This window comes from Nelumbo lutea, chromosome 1 (assembly GCF_056320005.1).
Source record: "Nelumbo lutea isolate HS-2025 chromosome 1, American lotus-T2T, whole genome shotgun sequence".
In the NCBI taxonomy this organism is placed as follows: domain Eukaryota; kingdom Viridiplantae; phylum Streptophyta; class Magnoliopsida; order Proteales; family Nelumbonaceae; genus Nelumbo; species Nelumbo lutea.
In genome coordinates, this window is record NC_142684.1 from 208,123,546 (window position 1) to 208,146,939 (window position 23,394).

Below are 23,394 nucleotides of genomic sequence, written 5' to 3' on the forward strand. Positions count from 1 at the left end.
CGGTTGGAGTGGCTTGTCTCAGCTACCAGGGTGAGACCCTAGGCACATACAGTGTGGGATTAATTGAATCTTTGAACTGGACCAGATTTCCAGTATTTCCCTGGACCTTGGAGATTGATGGGCAAAACTAGAAAGTTACACCCGACCCCTAGACTCGATTATGATACTATACTAGATGTCGGATTGGGCTGTCTTTGATGTACCAATCAGTGAGATCCTTAGCGGGGGTCAAAACCTGGGTATGTTGGGACAGTCTGAGAATTCATCTGAGTGGGTGACCATAGTGACAGGATCAGCCCCTTTGTCGGACAAAGGTAATGATCGGGGATGCACTCTCACTGATGGAAACCAAGACTGCCGACAGCCGATTTCAATCGTTGAGATTTGTTTTGCAAAATATTTTTTATATGAGATATAAAAGTATATATATATATATTATGGTTTTGAAATGTTTGCAAAAAGGTTTTAATTCCCGGGATCCATACTTGAGAGAGTGCAACACTGTTCCTTGCAGCCCAGGGAGAGGTCCTCTCTTGTCGGGCAGTGTATGATCATTATGGGCTGAGAGGTTAAGTGTAAGGCCATTGAGGATAATGTCTGATGGGCTAATCTTGCATCTGCCCACAGTCACTGGGTGTTACAAGGTGGCTTGGCCCAGGGACCACTTAGGGTAAGTGTTGGGCCCATAGAGCCCATCTGATGGGTTTCAGAGGGTGCACTGTCCATAACATTGTATTCGGCCAGGCCTTGTAACAAAGGCTGGGCTGAACCCATGTGGCTGATGTGTAGATCAATGTTTGGGTCCCACGCCATACAAGGAAGCCCAACTGGGCAGCAGTTTGGAAGGCTTAATGAATACATAACCCTGAATGGGCCTTAAGCCCATTTCGAACTACGCTAATTTGATTAGTCTTTAAGGGGCGAATTCTGAGATAAGATCAGCTGATAGGATTGAGCCCACACCCTATCCACTCAGAGAGTCCAAGATCTAAATGAGATTTAGATTTGGAAACTTCCTAATTAGATTAGGAGCTGGCTGATCTAATCTGCAGATAAGATAAGGATTATCCCTTATCTTAAAGGGACTTCTAATCCAAATATGGTTTAGGTTAGCAACTCCTAATGGGATTAGGAGTTGATCCCTTTAAGTCTATAAAAAGGAAGAGGGGGCGGCAGCCTTTAGACACACATCCAACAGACACAAGTCTAGTCTTCAGAGCTGAGATCACAGAGGAGAGAATTCTGCACCCTGCAAATTCTCTCTAACCGCCTCCTTCCTGCAGCCGCCGCCTATAGCAGTTCGATCTCCATTGTTTGGAGAAATCAAGATTGGATCTTGATTCCAATCTTTTGCAAAAAAGATTGGTAGGAGTTGTATTCACAAGCCGTCCAGGTGATTCTTAAGAAGAATCAAGATTTTAGGAAGGACACTGTTGATTCTACTCCACCCTGCCTTGCGCCATCTTCAGTGGGAGCAGTTTTTGGTTTCTACCTTGGGCGTGAACATCTCTATTGAGAGATATTATTTCTCTGTATCAGGTATTATTTCTCTCTCCTCCTTTTGGTTCAAATCTGGTTCAGTTTATGGTTCAGGAATGATCCTTGAAAATATGATTTTCTAAATAGGGAATTCGATTCCCAGTTGAAGGGAAAGAAAAATTTTTGAAATCCGCCCCCTTTTATTCCGCAATCTTGGGCGTCCATATGATGGATTTCCTATCCCTTCACTTCAGTCAAAGATACAGAGAAAGCAATGGGTTGGTTTTATGTTTGGATGTGGCATAAATAGAAGGGGATTTATTTTTATCTACCAAAAAAAATAGAAAGGGAATTATCCATTAGAGGTAAGTTGGCCCACCATAAATCTTCCCAGAATATCACCTTATCCCTGTAGAAGGCATCATAATGAAAGCCAAGAAAGATCCATAAATAGAATGAATAAATTTCCAAGGGTAGGCCAAAGTAGCATAAACCGCCACACCAGCATCCCAGTTGCTCACAACTGAACCATGGATGGTTTTGATCACATTATGCCACAACTTGGTGCCCAATACCTCCAAAGTCACTTAGCAAGAAGGGAAACATTCCTATACACCAATCCTCCAAACCTAATCCTCCCTCCTTCCTACTTTTAATCAAATCTGAATTCACTAAATAGATCTTTTGGATTCACCCAATTTCCACAAAAACCCCCACATAATCCTCCCTAACCTTGTACTTGTAGCCACTAGCACCAGACTTTTAAAAACTTAGAGAAAATATTGGAAGATTTGAAAGAGTAGAGTTTAGAAATGTAATCTTTCCTCCCAAGCATATATATTTCTTTTTATAAGTGGACAACTTCTAGAGAATCTATCCAACACTGGGTTCCAAAAGCCTTTTGTCCTAGGGTTTCCCCCTAAAGTTAGTCTTATGTAGGTTAAAGGCCAGTTAGCTACCACACATGCCAAGATGTTTGCATTAACTCTCTTATGACTACCTAGTTAAATTGATGCGTGTAAAGGTCCTATTCCCCAAGTTTAGCTTTAATTTGGATATTTTCACAAAACAATTGAGGACCTTGAAGTTTTGAACTGCATGCTCCCCAAAATCCTCACTATATTAGTACTCAACTCCTTTTTACTGTGTTTTCTACTTCCCTCCAATTTTTAACTCTCTGTTACTACACCACCATCGCTTTCCAGATTTCTCATCTTTTTCTACTGCCATTGACACCAGTCCTAAGTTTTCTACATGGTGAGAGAGTTCAATGCATAGCACAGTTCTCACCCTCCGTTATCCATGCTTTCTCTGCTCTCCCTCTATCTTTGATAATGATAAACTCTTGCTAAGTCCTAGAGATCGTTTGCCCTCCTCCCAAGTCTCTTCCTGCTGGTATGTGATGATAACTTGCCTTCTATATCTTGCACACAACTCCATGAGTTGTATTAACTTCCTATTTTTGTTTTCTTCTCTCTTTATAAACTGCTCCATGTGATTCCTTCCTCTCTTAGCATCACCATTCCTCTTCCTTTCTCTCTCACCTTCAAAACCAATCCTGAGTATGCTGATACCTTTTTTTTTATAAGTAATAAAGTGATTTATTAAGAATGATTAATATGAGCCAACAAAAATTACATAATAGAGATCCCACAGAGAGGTGTGAGATGCTGCCTCAAAAAACAAAGCAAAATTACAACTGAGTCCAGAATAATTGATCCCTATGCACCCCTTGCTTGGCAAAGAAAATCTGCCATCCCATTAGCTGATCTCCTTTCCCACTGAACTCTAATTGTTAATTGGATGTTAGCCACCTAAATTTCCTCATTACCCTGGCTCTTTCAGCCACCCAATTACAAGTTTAGAGTCTCCTTCAATCACCAATCTCGTGAAGTTTAAATCTTTTGCTAGCTGTGCTCCTTGTACGACTGCTTGGACCTCTGCACTAACTGCATCCCCCACTCCTATTGGGCCAGCAAACAAGGCAACAACCTGACCCTCTGCATTCCTAAACACACCTCCAATACCGGAAGGCCCGAGATTACCAAGACTGCTACTGTCAAAGTTTAGCTTGACAAAGCCTTCTTCAAGGGTCCTCCATTAGAAACCTTTTGGCTTCTATATTGAAGATCTTTCTCCACTTGGTCACCCAGGAGAACTCTTCCTTCTCCATTTTCTTTCTCATCACCTTTTTCTGAGATTCAAGAATCTTTCCTTAAGAGCTAAATATCTTATCTATAATTAATGGGATAATTCTATATGTAAATATTGAAAACCATCATAAATGTAATGGCATTATCAGATCATCAGTGATCCTTCTCTTTCAGTAATAGAGGTCGAAATACCTGAACAGAATGGAGAGGAGATGGAAACAGGGCCTGGAACAAGTTTTGGGGAAAATGAAGGGTGTGAGTCAGGTTTAGGGAAATATTGTTTGTACTAAGAGGGGCTGGAAGGTTTAGTGAGTGGACTTTAGGTGTTTGATTTTTATGGGTGGCATCTTTTCACCTTACTGTATATCTTTACTCTTCTTTAATGAATTTTTTTTATTTATCTATTACCAAAAATAATGGCATTATATGCATGCATTTGTGCTGATTGCTGAGGACAAAGGGGTAGGGTGTGTATTGATCAGGCTAAGGGGAGCAAGGTGATTGGCCTGTGTGGGAGGAGAGGGGTTCAGCTTCCAGATCTTAGCTGTGGCTTGTCACCTGTGTGGGCTCTTGCCAGAGACGGTTTTGAGGCCAATTATTTAACAGTAAAAACACCATCTCCACCTCCATTCATCATCCATATTAACAGAGATAGATTGCCTCTGTAACAGTTGCAGAAGGGCCAACAGCTGATCCATCGCCCAATCAAAAAGATTTCGTCTAAAAAGGGGGCACCAGGAGATTGAGTCCCCAACCACATCATAGATATCAGCAATTGAGGCCTCAGGACTGAGGGCACAATGAAAAAGTAGCGGAAAGGCTTCAGCCAGGGGGATGTCTAAACACCAGGAGTCCTTCCAGAACTTCAACCTATATCCCCTACCAATCTTGAGAGCTAGACCATCAGAAAAGGATCCAAAGATTTCCAAAGTGAGCACCCCCAGCTCTAAAAAGGATCCAAAGATTTCCAATTACCCCAATCCACCCCATGTTTAGATGCAATTAGGGTCCTCCACCAAGCATTCCTCTCAACACCAAACCTCCAAAGCCATTTACTGAGAAGAGAAGAGTTGAAAACCTTCAACTTCCTAATTCCCAACCCTCCATCCTCCACAGGGAGGCAAACCTGATCCCACTTACCGAGATGGATTTTTCTTTCTTCCTCCCAACCTCTCCACAGAAAATTTCTCTGAAGGAACTCCAGCTACTTTGTTACTTTGGAAGGGATGGCAAAGAGGGATAAGAAGTAGGTGGGTAGGTTTGAAAGAGTACTTTTAAGGAGAGTAACTCTACCCACCAGGGAAAGATACTTGGCTTTCCATGAGGCAAGTTTCCTTTCCATCCTTTCTACCACCGGATCCCAAATAGCACTCAAGGTACACTTGGCCCTGAGAGGGAGCCCTAGGTATTTCCCAGGGAAATGGCCCACCTTACATGCAAGGACTTCAGCCAACTCATCTAAGCAGTCAAGGAGAGTAACTCTACCCACCAGGGAAAGATACTTGGCTTTCCATGAGGCAAGTTTCCTTTCCATCCTTTCTACCACCGGATCCCAAATAGCACTCAAGGTACACTTGGCCCTGAGAGGGAGCCCTAGGTATTTCCCAGGGAAATGGCCCACCTTACATGCAAGGACTTCAGCCAACTCATCTAAGCAGTCAACTCGACCCATTGGAAAAAGAACACTTGTTAAGGGCCCGGGAATAGGATCTCGTCATGGGTCGGTCCATGGGAAAACCCTCTTGTTTCCCCTTGTCCCTTCCTTTTCATGAGGTACCTATCTTGGCGCCTTGATGGTGATTTGTTCAAGAGATCACCAACTCTCCTTACTCTCTTCTTGACTGAATATTCGATGCCTTCATTGAATAATAGCAGCTCCTTAAATAGGAGATTACAAGAGGTAAGAGTCCTGCTCTTAGGGAGACTCCTTGCTGATTAGGGAGACTCTATCTTGATAAGATAAGACTGATAAGATAAGATAAGCCTCCCTTAATTCTAATCTAATAGGATAAGGCAATCTATTCTATCTTGATAAGATAAGACTGATAAGATAAGATAAGTCTCTCTTAATTCTAATCTAATAAGATAAGGCAATCTAATCTAATAAGATAAGATAATCTGATCTAATCTGCCGAATTGATAAGAATATTGTTGCTGCCGAATTGGATAGGGTGAGAACACCGGATCACTATTGCTGGACTAAGAGCTTGTCCTCAAGCTCAAACTCGGGATATGTGGCTTGGAAATCGGTCAAGGGGATCCAGGTGGCTTCGGTTGACGGTAGACTGTCCCATTCTACCAGAACTTCAAGAATACCTCGATTGATACGGGAGCAAACAAGAGTCCTAGGTTGGGGAATGAGTTTGCCTTCTTTCAAGGGTGGCAGGGAGAGGACTTGGTCCGGAGGAGCACCAGTAAATGGTTTTAGCAAGGAGATGTGAAAAATATCATGAATCCGACTGCTCTTCGGCAATTCCAGCTGGTATGCAACTGCGCCGATCAGCCGCAAAACCCTGAAGGGGGCATAGAATTTAGGGGCTAGTTTAGGGGCAGCCCTGGGGCGCAAGGAGCATTACCAGTAGGGATGAATCTTCAACCAAACAAATTGGCCTGCTGTAAGCGAAGGTACACGTCAGCTAGAAGGGCATCGCGCTCTGGTAAGGAACGATCAATCTCCTCCAAACGAGTAGAACCGGGTTCATAGGATAACAAGCAGGGAGGGTCTCGACCATAGATGACGCGAAAAGGGGTCATGCCGAGGGAAGAATGATAGGCAGTGTTGTAACAGTACTCAGCCCAAGGAAGCCAATCCACCCACCGTCGCGGTTGGTCACCCACAAAACAATGAAGATACATCTCGATCGTGTGGTTTACCACCTCCGTTTGACCGTCAAACTGAGGATGATACATGGAGGAAAAAGCTAAGGTGGTGCCATGGAGCCGAAACAGTTCCTTCCAGAAGGCACTAGTGAAAACTGGGTCTCTGTCGCTGACAATGGATTTCGGTAACCCATGTAAGTGGAAAACATGTGTAAAGAAAGCGTGGGCGACTGAAATGGCATTGTACGGGTGCGATAGAGGAATGAAGTGGGCATATTTAGAGAAGCGATCCACCACCACGAACAGAACTGATTTGCTGCCTACCTTGGGTAGTCCATCAATGAAGTCCATGAAGATGTCAGCCCAGATTTGTGTTGGGATCGAAAGGGGATGAAGAAGACCAGTCGGGTGCAGGTTTTCCCATTTATGTTGTTGGCACGTGGAGCAATTTTGGACAAAGTCCTGAATAGAAGCCTTCATACCTTGCCAATGGAAATCAACCCGGATGCGATGTAGCGTTTTCTGAATGCCTTCATGGGTGGAGTTATGAATACTGGAGATGATGGAGAGAATCAAAGAGGAGTCTAGTGGGGGATGTACCCGACCCTTATACAGTACCAACCCATCATGAAGAGACCAATTGGAGTCGGTGGCCCCAGACTGAATTTTTTGTACAAGGAGCGACCATTCTGGTGATTGCGATATTGCCTTCCTAATGTCGTCTAATAGAGTGAACCGGGGTTGGGAAATTCCGCACAGAAGCATAGTGTCCTCATCGCGTCTAGACAAAGCATCAGTGGCGGGATTCAAGGATCCCGCCATGTAATCCACCCGAAAATCAAAGCCAAGTAGTTTGCTAACCCAATGCTGCTGAGGAGTGGTGAGTTGTCCTAATGTCGTCTAATAGAGTGAACCGGGGTTGGGAAATTCCGCACAGAAGCATAGTGTCCTCATCGCGTCTAGACAAAGCATCAGTGGCGGGATTCAAGGATCCCGCCATGTAATCCACCCGAAAATCAAAGCCAAGTAGTTTGCTAACCCAATGCTGCTGAGGAGTGGTGAGTTGTTGCTCCAACAAGTACTTGAAGCTGTAGTGATCGGTTTTGACGACGAATGACCGCCCCCACAAGTACGGTCTCCAGTGTTGGACGGCTCTAGCTAGCCCGATTAGTTCGCGCTCATAGGCTGGTAGTTTTAAATGTCAGTCGGCCAGTTTGCGACTAAAGAAGGCAATCGGGTGCCCTTGTTGCTGTAGTACGGCCCCAATACCCATTCCGAATGCATCGCACTCGACTGTAAACTCGAGAGCGAAGTTCGGTAATTGCAGAATTGGGGTGGAGGACAGGGCATCTCTTAAATTCGCAAAAGCTGTATCGGCTGCGTCGTCCCGACGGAAGGAATTTTTCTTTAGTAGGTTGGTTAACGGGGCAGCCAACAGACCATAATTCTGCACAAATTTGCGGTAGTAACCTGTTAAACCTAGGAACCCGCATAAAGCCTTGGCGGATTGAGGCTTGAGCCACTCCTTGATAGCTTCAATTTTGGAACTGTCTACTGTCACACCCTGCCCGTGGATGACGTGACCCAAATAAAGAACCTGTCACTCCCCAAAGGAGCACTTGGACCGTTTAAGGAAGAGTTTGTGTTGGCGCAGGAACTCGAAAACGGTCCACAAATGGTGCATATGTTCTACCCATGATTTACTGTAAACTAAAATGTCGTCAAAGAACACTAAAACAAATTTGCACAGATGGGACCGAAATACCTCATTCATCAGAGACTGGAATGTGGATGGGGCATTTGTGAGACTGAACGGCATGACTAAAAATTCAAAGTGGTTGTGATGAGTTCGAATGGCAGTTTTCTCAATGTCCTCAGGAGCCATTCGGACCTAGAAATACCCGAACCTGAGGTCTAGCTTGGAGAAGTACTGGGCGCCATGCAATTCGTCCAACAGTTCGTCCACAACGGGAATGGGAAGTTTATCCTTGATCGTCCGGCTATTGAGCTCTCTGTAGTCAACACAGATCCTCCAAGTTCCATCCTGTTTTGCTACCAACAGGACCGGCGAAGAGAAGGGGGAGCGGCTATTGCATATGATCCCCTGTTTCAGCATTTCAGCACATTGGTTTTCTATTTCGTCCATCTGTAGATGCAGGTAGCGGTAAGGCCGGACGACAACTAGTTTTGAACCCATCACCAGAGGGATCCGATGATCACATACTCGGGGAGGAGGGAGTCCCTTGGATTCCTGGAACACATCTGAAAATTCGGCGAGGAGTCTTTCCATGGCTGCCATATGCGTCGTTTTTCCCTGGAGTGCAAGAACCTGTGGTTTTCTTGCTTTTACCCGGATACCCTGCCAAGGGACTTGCCTTCCATTCAAGTGGAATGTCATTGTTAGGGTGTTGTAATCCCATAAAATTGGGCCTAGGGTGATCAACCATTTGACCCTAAGAACAATATTGAATCCATCCAAGGAAAGTACGAATAAATCAGCAAAAAATAGTTCAGATTCGACCTGTATCTAGACGTCCTTACAGATTCCTGGACTGTGAACCTTCTCACCATTTGCGACAGCTACCTGTAGTCGTGGCCTGAGTTCCATTGGAATTTTTAACTGAAGGGCAACTTGTTCACTTACGATGTGTGTGCTTCCTGAATCAACGAGTATGCGCACCGGTCTTCCTTCTATTCGTGCCTGGAACTGCATGGTCTGAGTGGTTTTTATCCCGGTGATTGCATGGAGAGAGATCTCCAACTCGAACACAGAGGGTTCTTCTTCGTCCTCCTCTTGCCCATCCACTAGAAGGCAGAAAAGCCTCTTGCACCTATGTCCTGCCGAGTAGAGATCGTCGTAGTTGAAACATTGACCCCACGCCCGGCGTTCTGCCATCTCACGCTTAATGGGGGGAGCCACTACGTACACTCGTTGTCGATATGGGAATGTTGCTCATATGAGACTTTTGTTCTCGGCTCGTTGCTGAAGGAGTCGCTACAGATGATTTCGGGGGTGCCCATGATGACGGCGGTCGTCCCATACTGAAGGTCCCGCAGCTGAGTTGCAGCTTGCGTTCAAACGCACGGCCTAGGTTCATGGCCGTAACCAGGTTTGGGGGATTCTGCATCTCCACGTCCACCCTCAGGGGTTCTGCTAACCCTGCGGTGAACATATCTACCTGCTGATCCGATCGCACTGATGATGCCCTGGCAAGGAGGGTCTAAAACTGACATTGATATTCTGCCACCGTTCCAGTTTGTTTAAGGTTGATCAGCTCGCCTAAGGGGTTGCTTGTCAGTGGGGGCCCAAACCTAAGAAGGCAGTAGGATTTGAACTGGGTCCAACTGAGCCCGGGTTCTTCTTGTTCCAATCGATAGAACCAGAGTTGTGCTTCCTCCATCAGGTGAAAAGCGGCTAGGCTTACCTTGTCTTAGTTGTCCGTCCGTTGATTGCGAAAAAACTGCTCGCATCGGTACAGCCAACCCAAGGGATCTCCGATGCCGTTGTACGACGAAAATTCCAATCTGCTGTATTTGGGAATGACCGTGGCCCCCTGGGTGATGATCTGTTGCTCACCGAACGACTCAGACAAATCTGGTCGGTGGCCGCTAGTGGTTGCTGCCCCTTCTGTGTTCCTCTCCTTGCAAGAAAGGAATAACTCCATCAGGCATCGTAACTCCATGACTTCATCTTTGATTTCACATACTTCCGAGCTAGTCTCCAAGAGCCGGTGCTCTAGTTCGTGGACCCTGGACGGCAACTGCTCGAGATCACCCATGACGCCTTGCTCTGATACCAAATTGTTAAGGGCCCAGGAATAGGATCTCGTCACGAATCGGTCCATGGGAAAACCCTCTTGTTTCCCCTTTGTCCCTTCCTTTTCTTGAGGTACCTATCTTGGCGCCTTGATGGTGATTTGTTCAAGAGATCACCAACTCTTCTTACTCTCTTCTTGACTGAATATTCGATGCCTTTATTGAATAATAGCAGCTCCTTAAATAGGAGATTACAAGAGGTAAGAGTCCTGCTCTTAGGGAGACTCCTTGCTGATTAGGGAGACTCTATCTTGATAAGATAAGACTGATAAGATAAGATAAGCCTCCCTTAATTCTAATCTAATAGGATAAGGAAATATATTCTATCTTGATAAGATAAGACTGATAAGATAAGATAAGTCTCTCTTAATTCTAATCTAATAAGATAAGGCAATCTAATCTAATAAGATAAGATAATTTGATCTAATCTGCCGAATTGATAACACTGTTGCTGCTGAATTGGACAGGGTGAGAGCACCGGATCACTGTTGTTGCCAGTGGTGGTATTTCCTCCTGATAAACACGTCCATATCAACACTTTTCCCCAAATTCACTTTGAGCCCAGAAACCACTTCAAGCCATCAAAGGATCCCCAACATACTCCAATTGATCTCGAGAAACGTCAATAAAACACAAAGTGCCATCTGCAAATTGTACCAAGTGCACCATCTCCCCCCCCCCCCCAAACTCAAAAAAACAAATTGGGCTGCATCGAAAAGGGGAAGGCGTGCTAGAGGCGTACGCCTCATGCACATCTGAAATAAAAAGATAGAAAAAAATAGAAAAACGAAAAAAAAAAGGAAAGGAAAAGAAAAGAAAGGGAAGGGAAAGAAAAAGAAAGAGAAGAAAAAAAAGAGAAAAGGAAAGAAAAGAAAAGGAAAGGGAAGGGAAGAAAAGATAAGGGGAAAGAAAGTGGTTTGTGTTATGGATGCATTCGTAGGAAAGGCTTACCGCCGCCGCCAGCAGCAGCAGTAAGGAGGGGCCCACAGGACAGCTCATCCCATATTATCCCTCATCCCATATCCTATCTTATCTTATGATCTTAGTAAGAGTTTTGTTTACCATTAGAAGTAGGAATTTGAGTTTGATTTAGAGAGGGATTATCCTAGCCTAGCCGAATACAACAAGGAACCCCCCTCTTGTAATCTCCTATTTAAGAAGCTGTGAATTGGAATAAAGCATTCAGTTTTCTAGTGAAGAGAAGAGTGAGGAGAGTTCGGGTGGTCTCTTGGACAAATCACCCATTTGGTTTTCCACAATAGGGTCTGCACGCAAGGGAAGGCACAAGGGGAAGCAAGAGGTTCTCCCCGTTGGCCGACCCGTGACGAGATCCTACACCCGGGCCCATAACAGTTTGCCCCCTGCCCCTTTGGTTGGGGGGCGAAGCCCCCCACCCCCTTTTCAATGCAGCCCAATTTGTGGAGGGTCTTGCTCCACTCTGGCGAGCGAGCGAAGCAAGCTCACCTCCGCTTCAACAAGACCCCCCCCCTTTCAATTAATGTTATGCATCTTTTTTCTTCTTCATATAAAAGATTTTTATTAAAAATAAAGAAAAAAATGAGATCCCCCTTCCTTCTCCTAACCCCCCTCCTCTTGCGTTCTGAACTATGCCTCACACCTCTAGGCAATGGAACGCCTCCACATTTTAAAACATTGGTCCAAACATCTCCAATTCACATGGTCATAAGCTTTCTCAATATCCAAATTACAAATCAGGCCTGGTGTCCCAAATCTTCTCCTAGAATCAATGAGCTCCTTGGCAATAAGGACATTGTCCAGCATCTGTCTACCAGGAACAAAAGCACTTTGACTTTCAGATATCACACTAGACAAGGCCTTTTTCATCCTCTCAGCCAGAACTTATGCCAGAATTTTATAAAAGCTATTGAGAAGACTAATAGGTCTAAAGTCCCTGATGTTAACAGCCCTGGCCACTTTAGGAATGAGAGAAATAAAAGTGGCATTTAAACTTCTTTGCAAGGAGGCACTACTATGGTAATTCTGGAACACATTCAGCACATCTTGCTTGATGAACTCCCAACACTTCACATAAAACAGGTTTGTCAAGCCATCTGGCCTGGGATATTTCTCCGCCTCCATCTTATTAATTGCTTCTTTAACTTTCATTTCGGTGAAAGGTCTTTCTAGAAAAGCTTTCTGTTCATCAGAGAGCCTTTTGAAATGGGTGTGAACAAGAAGAGGTCTAACCGGCCAGGGTTCTTTATATAACTTCTTATAAAAAGAAGCCAAAGCTTTAATTTCAGCAGCCAAGACACCTATTCTGCCCCCACTCTCTAACTTACGGATCTTCTTAACTCTATTTCAAGCATTGGCCATTTTGTGAAAGAAGCCGCTATTCTTAGCCCCCACCTTAAGCCAAGTAGATTTAGCTCTGTCTCCACCTAATTTCATCTTTAACAGCTAGTTTATCAAAAGTCACCTTGGCTTGACACCTTTTCAGCCTTTGATCTTGAGAAATCTGACCAGCTTCTTCATCTCTATCCACCTCTTCAATCACACTGAGACATGCTTTTTTTTTCAGTTTCCAAAGACAGTCTATTCTCCAGATTCCAAATTCTGATTTTCTTTAATTATCCCCAGTTTTTGGGCTAAAATGTGGAACTAGTGCCATTCACTTGACATTCTTTCATATTTTGTCCAACAAGGGTAGGAAACCTTCTTCCTCAAACCAGACATTTTCAAATCTGAAGGGGACCTTGATTTTCTCTAGAGAGCCACAATTTAACTGAACTGGGCTATGGTTTGAGACAGGTCTGGGAAGAGCAACTGAAGGAGGGAAACAACTCATCCCAATCAGAGGAAATCAGAAATCCATCCAATCTGATCAATGTAGGAGAATCCTGGTTGTTTGTCCAGGTAAAATTAGCACCCACCAGCAGCAAGTCCATTAACTCAAACCTGTTAATAAAATCAGCAAACATATTCATTGCCCTTGATCTTGTACCCCTTGTGTTTTTCTCTTCAGTGGACAAAGTCACATTAAAATCCCCTCCAATAGCCCAGGGACAATCAAGATGCCCTCTAGAGGTTGCTAAATCCTCCCAGAGCTCACTTCTTTGGCTATTTTCTGTAGGACCATAGACATTTGTGATTTGACATACCCCCCCCCCTTCTCCAGTTCCATGACAACCAAGATTGAGAAGGTACCAATTTTGTGAGACTTGACACTACATTTTGTTGGGTCCCACATGATTATCAAGCCCCCAACCACTGGTTTTGAAAGCCACTTCACCTGCCCATTCCACCAAATACTGCGAATTGTAGAGGCATCCACCTGATCTAATTTAGATTCTTGAATGAGAACTACTTGAGATTTGAACCGCTTGAGAAAATCATGCACTACCATCCTCCACCTTCCCAACCCTAAACCTCTGACATTTCAAGATAAGATTCTCAACTCCATTCAAACAAAATCAAGAAAACCCCAGGACCCTAAACCTCACTTAAAATTTGTCCCTCCCCTTGAGGGGCCTCCAACACTACCCGCCTTCTCATTGAGCCCCCAAGTTAATCTTAATATTTCTGTTTTTTTTCAACATTGACCCCCCTTTTTTTGCTGTTTGTTTAGTTCAATGCCTTCCAAATTCTTTATTGTTTTTCCTAAGGCTTGCAAAAAAGGGCTTATTTTTATCATGTACTAGGTCTTTTACACCAAAAGTTGCTCCATGCACAAAGTATTGTCAAAGGATCATGAGGAGTCCTTTTGGGCTCCAAACTTATTTTCCATGTGCAAGACTCCTATGTTGTTTAGGGAAAGTATACTCCACGATATTTATCAAAAAAAAAAAGGTATACTCCATGACCTGACTAAAAAACCTATTCCATAGATATCTATACAGACATGTACATATACCTTTCACATTCTGTATACGATAATTCTCAACTTCTCATTTTGTCTCTGTAAGATCTCACCTTGTGTGATTTCTAGATCTTTCATTAATCATCTTTTTCCATTTTTCTATTTGTCACGAATAAGAGCATTAGAATACAAATGTATAATAATCTAATGCAAAATACATTTGCATTAGCATTTCAGAAACAAGATGCTTCATTATGACTATTTCAGAAAAACATGGCAAACTGTGTGGCATACTGATGTCATAACTGAACCAGTACCAAGGCCTTCCCATAGATTAACATCTTACAGTTATGTTATAAAATAGTGACAAGGAAAGTCTCTGGCCTTTGATTGCATCACCATGGCCAGTCAACCTCAAAAGCCCTTGACCATAGACGCCCAAGTTTGCGTTTGAACTAATGATGGAATTTTCCTGCCAGAAAAAAGGATTTTAAATCACAGCACTTAAAAAGCTAAGAGAAAAACAGACCATGTATATTTATCTAAAGCAATAATTACAATACCCTGAGAACAACAAGATTCCGGACTTCAAGAACAGATGTAGCAACATTATCATTCCCCCCACCATCTATCTGAATTTTTGAGTTCCACATAAGTAACATCTTGACAGCCATCCTGAATGCACCATATACCTTCATCCATTAAAAAACAAAAAATCAGAGAACCAATAAAGAAAAGAATGGCATATTCTTTTGCAACAATACCTAGCATTTAAAAGCAAATTTGAGTTTAAACAACCCCCATTTTTGTGTCCTCCAAGGTATCTTGTTCTTAGAGCATCTTTGGTCAAAATGAATTTTCAAAAACCGAATTGATTCAATACTAGATCTTATACCATCATTTATCTACATCCATAAACAAATATCTCATGCATGTTTGCTTTTCCTTTTTTTTTTCATTTTAACTTTATAGCTTTTACAAGAAATGTGATAAATTGTATTAACAATTTCTTTTTGTTAAATCTATCAAAAAGAAGATACTAAGTATAACCAAAGAATAACAATCCCACTAAAAAGAACCACTAGACTCCCTGAGAATGTAAAGATGTCTCTTGATCTATTTGAATGATTCTTATAGGTTTCGTAGAGAGATTTGTGTAGTTTTCCTTAATTTGAAAATCAAGATTGCAAGAGGATTATCTGGAGTCCAAAAGAAACCTTATCAATTAAAAGGGTTGAGATTGGCAATCTTTTGCAAATTCAGCTCAATGTTTAAGTCCATGTACACATGTCATACACCCTAGTTGGTTGCAAATGTATTTTCTCCTACTTTTAGGGTAGTTTTGTAATTGTGCATTAAGTAATCAATAGATGGTTGTTTTTGGAGAGGCGATAGATTGTGCATTTTTCCATCTCTTGGTTATCTTTCTCTTCCTTCCCTTCTTCTCTTATACTTCCTTTTCTTTCTTATCCATTCTCCTCAGGTTTCTTAGAAGATTTGCAACACAAGACACTACTGTTTACAAATCCTAACTCTTTTTGTTTCCACTGTAGCATATGGAAGGTCACTCCTAAACTTTCTCCCGAGCCCGTTAAACCCCTTATCTTTAAACTGGGACTTTGGGTTTCGTAGAGGATTAAGGGATGGTGAGTCGAGTTGTGTTATTGAGCTAATTCGTTTACTAGAATCCGTTTGCTTGGACCCCACTTCTTCTGATCAAAGGGTTTGGACTCCTTTTCCAAAAGGTACTTTTACTTGCTCTTCTTTTCTAAAATCCCTCAGTTCTAACCCCATTTCCCAAGGATTCCCTGTCAAAGAAGTCTGGGCGTGACCTATTCCCCCAAAAATTGTTGTATTCCCCCAAAAAGAGACCCTCGCTTTGTCTTTCCCCAAATTGGTGTTCCTTGTGTAAGGCTGAGAACAAGGACTGTTTCCATTTGCTGATCTCTTGTTCCTTTGCTACAGCTATATGGAGGTGGAGCCTTTGTTTATTTGGAGGTAGGTGGTCTATGCCTTCTGATTTAAGCTTGTTATTCAACCCATCTGTCTTTGTTTGGCACACTAGAAGAGGCATGGTCATGTGGAAATGTGCCAGGGCAGCCACTCTGTGGACTCTACGGGAGGAAAGGAATGCAAGATTTTTCTTAGAGAAGGAAAGAGGGTTAGATGAAATGAAGGATTGTATCCTAACAAGAGCAATCCATTGGCCGAAAACTATGGATATCTTTGATGACTTGTAGAGGAATTGGCTAGTAATAGCTAACACTTCAACAAAGAAGGATAGAATTCTGCCAGAATGGATTCCACCTTTGAAAGGTGTCATCAACTTGAACTTTGATGGAAGCAGCCAAGGCAACCCCAGGCCTTCAGGTATAGGGGGTATCCTGAGAAATAAGGACAGCAACATGATTTCCCAATTCTCAGGACCGGTGGGAGTGGGAGATTCCACAAGGGCAGAAATCCTTGCTGCAATACAAGGAATTCAGATCACCAACCAGCTTGAGGTGGAGCATCTCCTAGTTGAAGGGGACTCTCAGGTGGTAACAAGGTGAATCCTAAACTTGGATACCACCATTTGGGGCTACAAAAATAGCAATATGAGAGTTGAGGTAAAATGGGTTGGTAGGTCTGCTAATTCTTTGGTTGATGCTTTAGCCAAACAGGGGGTTTCTAGGGAAGACCTTTTTTGTGCTTCTATGTAAGTTGTTATTAATTTGGAAATCTGTACTTAACTAGCCCGGAGGGGTTGCAACTCGTGCCTTTCCTTGGGGACTTTGTACTATTGTCTATTGCTGATTAATAAAATTATTTCAATTATCAAAAAAAAAGGAATATAACTGATGTAGAATTTATGGATGACTTCTTTAACAAATTAAAGGCGGACTAAAATTGCTTGATCTTGTCAATAATTCTAAAAAAATAGAAGCATTTATTGTGAATTAATCATATTAAGTTTGATGGATTGATGAAAAGATCTCAAGAGGAGTGGTCAATAAAACAAATGACTTCAATTCAAACAAGGATCTTTGCATCTTATATGACGGCACAAAATGCAATAATTAATAATAGAAATAGACCATATAGAAAACTTTTATATAAACACCAAACAATAAACATTTAAGTTATCGAACAATTAAGAAAAATAGAACACAATAAAGAAAGTTGGATACCTTGATGATGGAATCACTCATTAGAAGTTCTTCTGCTACAAGCTCAAATTCTGACACTGGATAGTCAGACAATCCAAAGCTGATGCTACCCCCACAGAGAACACTGATTTGGCCTCTCACCTTTAGATAAAAAGAATTGAATTCAATAATAATAAAGTTACTCATCAAGATGGAGTACAAGAGCTTACAGCATATGGAGAAATGAATCCAGTTCTTCGGCCTCTAGGACCTAGAATCGCTTATTTATATTACCAGTTACAACAAGTGGAGTGAAGCTGCAAAGATTCTGAAGCATATAAAAGGATGCTTAAAATGAGAGGATTTATGTATTACTTTTTAATAACAACCTTGTGATATGCAAAGAACATTACAATACCATTTCTACATTGCATAATGACAATAAATCTGGACCTCCTTGTTTAATCTTAAGAAAAATTCCTCTTTATACAAAGCATGGTGGCATCTAAAATATGACTAGTTATCTAAAGAAGAGATATGAAACAAATCTGGGCCCTCCCAAGTCTAATAATAAATAGTAAATAATAAAATATAACCTTTTTTGATTGGTAATAGATAGCTTGTATTAATTGAGAATTTAATTAGCAGTGCACAGATCTAAACTGGAGCCAAACCCCACAATCATCTTATGAGTACAAATTAACCCAATAAATATTTCTCCCTTGACACCCCTTGCTTGGATAAAGGCATTAGCCAAAGCCTTTGCTGATTTGTTGACCCACTTAAAGTGGCCTTAACCGTTTTGAAGGATTAATATCACTTAGCCCACTAAGAAAAACCAATAAATTAAATAGCACATAAAACCTAAAAGAAACTTCAGGTGTTGCATAAAGTCTTATTTGTGAGAACCAGAAATGAATTTGTATACTGAAACTTGTTGGAAGAAACTGATCCAAAAACAAACTTGTTGGGAGAAACTTAACAGAATGTAGAGATTGTAGAGAGAATGAGGGTATTTGGAGAGAAACAAATGTTAGGGGTAAGGATATCTGGGTCCTTAACATTTAATTTCTTATGAGGGTAATTTAGTATTTTTGTAACTCGTGTTTATATATTGATTATCATTAGAGGGGAACACCAGCCCTAATTCAAAATTAGTTCTCTCAACAAGTGATTGGACTGGTTTTTCTTCGCTTTTTCTCTATTCCACCTTCTTCTCTCTCTCTTCTTTTCCTTCTTTTTTCTTCTTTATTTCTGATTTATACAGAATACATAGAAGAACCTTGAACCAGGACGATTGTAAATATCTAAGGAAGAGGAAGAAAAATTACACCTTTTTCATATTGCTTCCAGAAATGTTTGGGGCAGTGAACTATGACAGAAAAGGGGAAGACATAAAGCCTTTGACCCAAGCAATACTCAACTACTAACAAATGGTTGGTTAGATAGGAAGGGGTATACCATGGAGAAAAGCAAAAACATGATCTGAAAACTAACTCAACACCTTTTTCATGTTACTTCCCACAAAATTTGTGAGCTGAAATTTGTCAAGAAAGACACGCAAGGCCTTTAAGCAAGGAAACATTCAACTAAGTCTTGTCCCAACTATATAGGGGTTAGCTACATGAATCCTGTGCCTCCATTCTGCTCTGTCCACTGTCATATCCATTGTTAAGTTATGGGCCCTTAAATTCTTTCTTACCGATTTTATTCAGACCAGTAATAATTCCTTCAAATCATTAGAGCTTGATGCACAAATGTACGAAGAAAAAGGTACAGAGCACAGGAGAGGAAGAGGAGAAAAGAAAAGAATAGGTTGAGAGGGAAAATCCGATTGTGGGCTGTCTAGCAGTCCCCACTCCCTTATTATCGAACTGATCATAAAAATAAGTACATTGAACAATCTGCCCCTAGTAGATAACAGCAATAAAAAAGAACAAAAATGGCCCCAGTGGACCCATATCCAATCAGCCCAATAACTAATAACAAAAAATAAAACAAATTAAAGGCCCACAATGTCCCTACAGCCCAAGATCACTCAATACTTGCTACTTCAACCCATGTCCTTTTTGGTCTGCCCCTAGTTCTTCTAAACCCTTCAACTTGTAATAAATCACTTCTTCTCACTGATACTGTAGATGATCTTCTCTTAATGTGACCCAACTATCTTAGACTACTTTCCCTCATTTTATCACCTATCAGAGCTACTCCTAGGTTCTTTCAAATAAGTTCATTTCTGATCTTATCTTTTCTAGTCTTCCCACTCATTTTTTGGACATGTTATTTTTTCTTTTCCCAAACTCAGTTCATACAACCAGTGATTTAAAGGCGTGCCTACACGCACAGGCAAGGCGCATTTCAGGGTATTCGCCTCGCCTAAGTCCTAGGTGCAGCAGCCCTTTCAAAAGGCACACGCCTGGTGCGCCTAGGCATGCGCCTGATGCGCCTTGCGCCTCAGCCCAGGCATGCGCCTTTTGAAAATTTGGCGCTTTTTTTATTTTTTTTTAACATAACGGCTGGGCCAGGGGCTCCGCCCCCGGACCCCCATGCCACGCCCCTCGAGGAAAGCCCAAACAAGTCTTCGTTAGTACTTAAATTCTTAGTTTTCACAGAAAAAATAATGATTTTATAGTTCTAATTGCTTTTTAAGAAGACATTTTATTAGGATGAATGAATGAACAACATTGCTTTTTAATTGCCTCAAGGGGCGTGGCACAAAGGCAGCTCGTAGAATCAGGAATGTAATATGTTTTACATTACATTAGCTATGTGAAGTACTGCAATTGAGTGAAAAACGAGATTAGAGGTTTTACATGCTTGAAAATGTTTTATATGTTTGATTTTATTTTTAAATTCTCATTTGAATAAGCTTTACATCTTATGTTTATGTATATTAATTTTATATAATAGATTTTTTAAAACATTATTTTAAAATTTAACTTTATATTTTTTAGTAATGTTATGTTTAATATTTTTTGACATTTTTTTATTTTTTTGCGCCTTGCTTCAAAAAGACGCGCGCCTCGCCTTGCACCTTGCACCTCAGGCACAAATTGACCCCTGCGCCTTTTTTGCACCTTGCGCTTTTAAAACACTGCATACAACATTATTGACCTTATTACCATTTTATAAAATCTTCCTTTTGCCTAAGTGGCATTCTCCCATGACATAGGATATTCAGTTAGTAAGATTTGAACCTATATCTCCCATGTTCAAAGTCCAATTACTACCATTGATCCACTCTCCAATGTCATCTCCAATCAAATAGAATTCCAGATGCACCCAGCACCCCTACATTTCGTCCATCTCACTCTAATTCTATGGGCGGCATCCACTTCAATCTCTCCTTTCTTATGAATTATCAAATCAAGGTAATGTAAAAATATCACATTGAAATATCTCTTGATCTCCAATCCTAAGTGTACCTTATTTTTTCTCCTATTATTATTAAATTTACATTGCATATATTCTGTTTTAGTCCCACTTATTTTAAAACCTCTTATTTATAAGGCATTTGTCCATATATCCAATTTTGCTTTTGATTCTTCTCTAGTTTCATCAATTACTACTATTTTATCAGCAAAAAACATACACCGCCTTACCTCCTTCAGTATATGTTTAGGAAACACTCAACTACTAAGATATGATTTAATAATAAATAAAAAATTACAAAAAAAATAAAACAAACTGCAAACGGGGTATACCAAGGGTAAAAGAAAAATGAACAATCTTGCACTCACTAAGTTCTATGGTCAATACTGAAACACCAAACAAATGATCAGTATGATGACATAATAAAAATAAGCTTCAGGAGTAGCCTTAACCCTTAAGGTTACAGATTAACTGCTTTATTTTTTTTTTTTCGGACTGGTTGTAGCTCAGCCTGTTGCAGGTCTTGCCTTTTGGTGATCAATGAAATTCATTGTCACTGATCAAAAGTCATCATCATTATCTAAACCTTGTCCCAACTATATGGGGTCGGCTACATGAATCCTGTTTCACCATTCTGTTCTGTGCAGTGCCATATCCATCATCCAATGAGACAACATCTAATTGTGCACCACTGTCTAGATAATTTATAAGAGAGCAAGCACATTAATAAAATCATGTGATAGATTAAGAAATAACATAAGGGACTAGAGACTGATGACCTGAACTCTGGTCCAAAGAAGAGGAACCAAAACTTTTGCATTATTCTCAACATAAACATTTGACCATAGTGGACTTGTAGGGAAATCCAGCAAAGGAGTTTCTGTTTGTGTTGTGACATTGTCATTGCCAACCCTTAAACTCAATAAAGTCGCATCAAAGGAAGTGCCTGCTCCACCAGCATTCCCAGGACAGCCAATACTCTCACCACCTGAGTAAACATAAAATATACACACTCTAAATCAAAACAACAGAAACTTTTATTTATAAAAGAAAAATATCTGGAGATAAAACTTTATTCTAAATAGCATGGCCTACTAAAAGTATACCTGATATTAGATGCATATGAATTAAATATGTTTCTCACAAATCAAAAGAGACATCCAGTTAAAGGCAAAATAGTTGCAGATGCAAACCACATGGAAATATTAGTCTCAGATAAGATAGATAAAAACATATGAAACAGAAGTCAGATGGTGTTGGCATGAACCCACGGACATAATTAGGAACTCATTGGCATAGTACTACTACCAATCTTCAACCATTAAAACATTAGAACTTGCCAATGGGATCAATGCCAGGAATACAAGAAATACAATTAGGAAACACATGAAAATTTTAGGAAATAGGTAGAAACAACAGAATTTTTTTATGAGTGCGTGAGTGTGTATGTATGTATGTATACAATATATATAATATATATACTACAAACAAATAAAAAAAATATTAAACCCCAACACCAGTGCTTTAAAAGCAAGAGGCTCAAGAAAATCATGAGGGCCTTCTAGAACTAGCATACATGGTGCAAGGCAAGGCACACACTTGGATGAAAGAAAGCAGAATAATGTTATTAACAAATGCTGACCATAACAAAGGAAACTTGAATTTTAAAAGAAATTAAATGTTTCAAAAAGTTTATTAACTCAAACCAAAATATGTAAGCATAACATATAAAACAATCTCAAGTGAAAGCTCAACAATTCAAGCGTGTGAAACCATTAACTTGTTTGTCAATCTTCTAGTTGCATTAATTCAAGTAGCTAGTATAATGTTAGATGTCTTTCATTCGGCCATTCCTAACCCTAGGAGTTTGGGGCCTTCACACTGATCTCTTTAAGGCCCCTTGAGGCAAGTCCAAATCAGCCCTTGCAAGGGAGGTATGAAACACATAAAAGGCAATTTAGAAGTTAATAGACCATTACAAAGGTTTAAAACACAGAAGAATGTATAAAATAACCAAACAAGCAAACTCATAAAAAGAGTGAACCTAGCCAAGGTGCAAGAAGCACCAAGCACACCAGGCACACACCCTTTGAAAAGGGCTGCACCTAGGTTAAAGCAAGGTGCATGCCTTAAAATTTTAAAACACTACCCAACTACTTGAATTAAATCAACTATTCATTTATATGTCCTGTAGAGGAGATGGGCCGAATGGCCCATAGACTGTCATTTCATGTTACGTTATGTTTCTCTCTATTATGAGCCTTATTCTGGGCCCATACTCTGTAATGTTCTGTTTTTTGTATTTTCCTGCCCACTCAAGGGCCTCTCTGTAATTTGTCAAAGATTAACTTCTTAATAAGATGTTTAGAGTGTTAGAGGGAGGTTATGTTCGAACCTCTTACTCTCTAACACTCATTGCCGCCAGCTCTCTCTTCTCTTCCTCTCTTGTTTGTTTATTTTCTGGTTTGCATCTAATCTCAAACAGTTCCATACATCAAGTGGATTGTTTTTCAATTTGGTATCAGAGCGGGCCATTGCTTGGCGTGTCCCTCATGTGGTTCTAGTTCAGCCAACTGCATGAGGAGGTTCTAGGACTGAAAGTTTACAGTCATCCGCCTAGTTCTTGGAGGTCATTGGAGGGTGGCCCAAGTTTCTACACACTTGGAGAAGGGTTCGGTGACCAGGAAGAATCAGAGAGCAAGGTGTTCGGCCTTATTTGAAATCAGAGAAAAGGATTTCGAAGTTATCTCAAAGAACAAGTGTTCGGCCTGGTTTGAAGTTCAAACCAGAGACTCTCTTACTGTAA

The 23,394-nt window shown here is 41.1% G+C and overlaps 1 protein-coding gene across 4 annotated transcripts in view; it reads right to left on the bottom strand.

Annotated features, from left to right (window-relative positions):
- Positions 1-23,394, bottom strand: part of LOC148880662 (MraZ) — a 99,119-nt gene that overhangs the window by 61,584 nt on the left and 14,141 nt on the right. For all 4 annotated transcript variants that reach the window (XM_088962637.1, XM_088962639.1, XM_088962636.1 and 1 more), the window contains exons 4-7: positions 21,368-21,576; positions 17,259-17,378; positions 14,652-14,780; positions 14,435-14,560 (exon numbers count right to left, since the gene is read on the bottom strand). In XM_088962637.1, the coding sequence (XP_088818763.1) occupies positions 14,435-14,560; positions 14,652-14,780; positions 17,259-17,378; positions 21,368-21,576 (584 nt within the window). The remainder of the gene's footprint in view (positions 1-14,434; positions 14,561-14,651; positions 14,781-17,258; positions 17,379-21,367; positions 21,577-23,394) is intronic.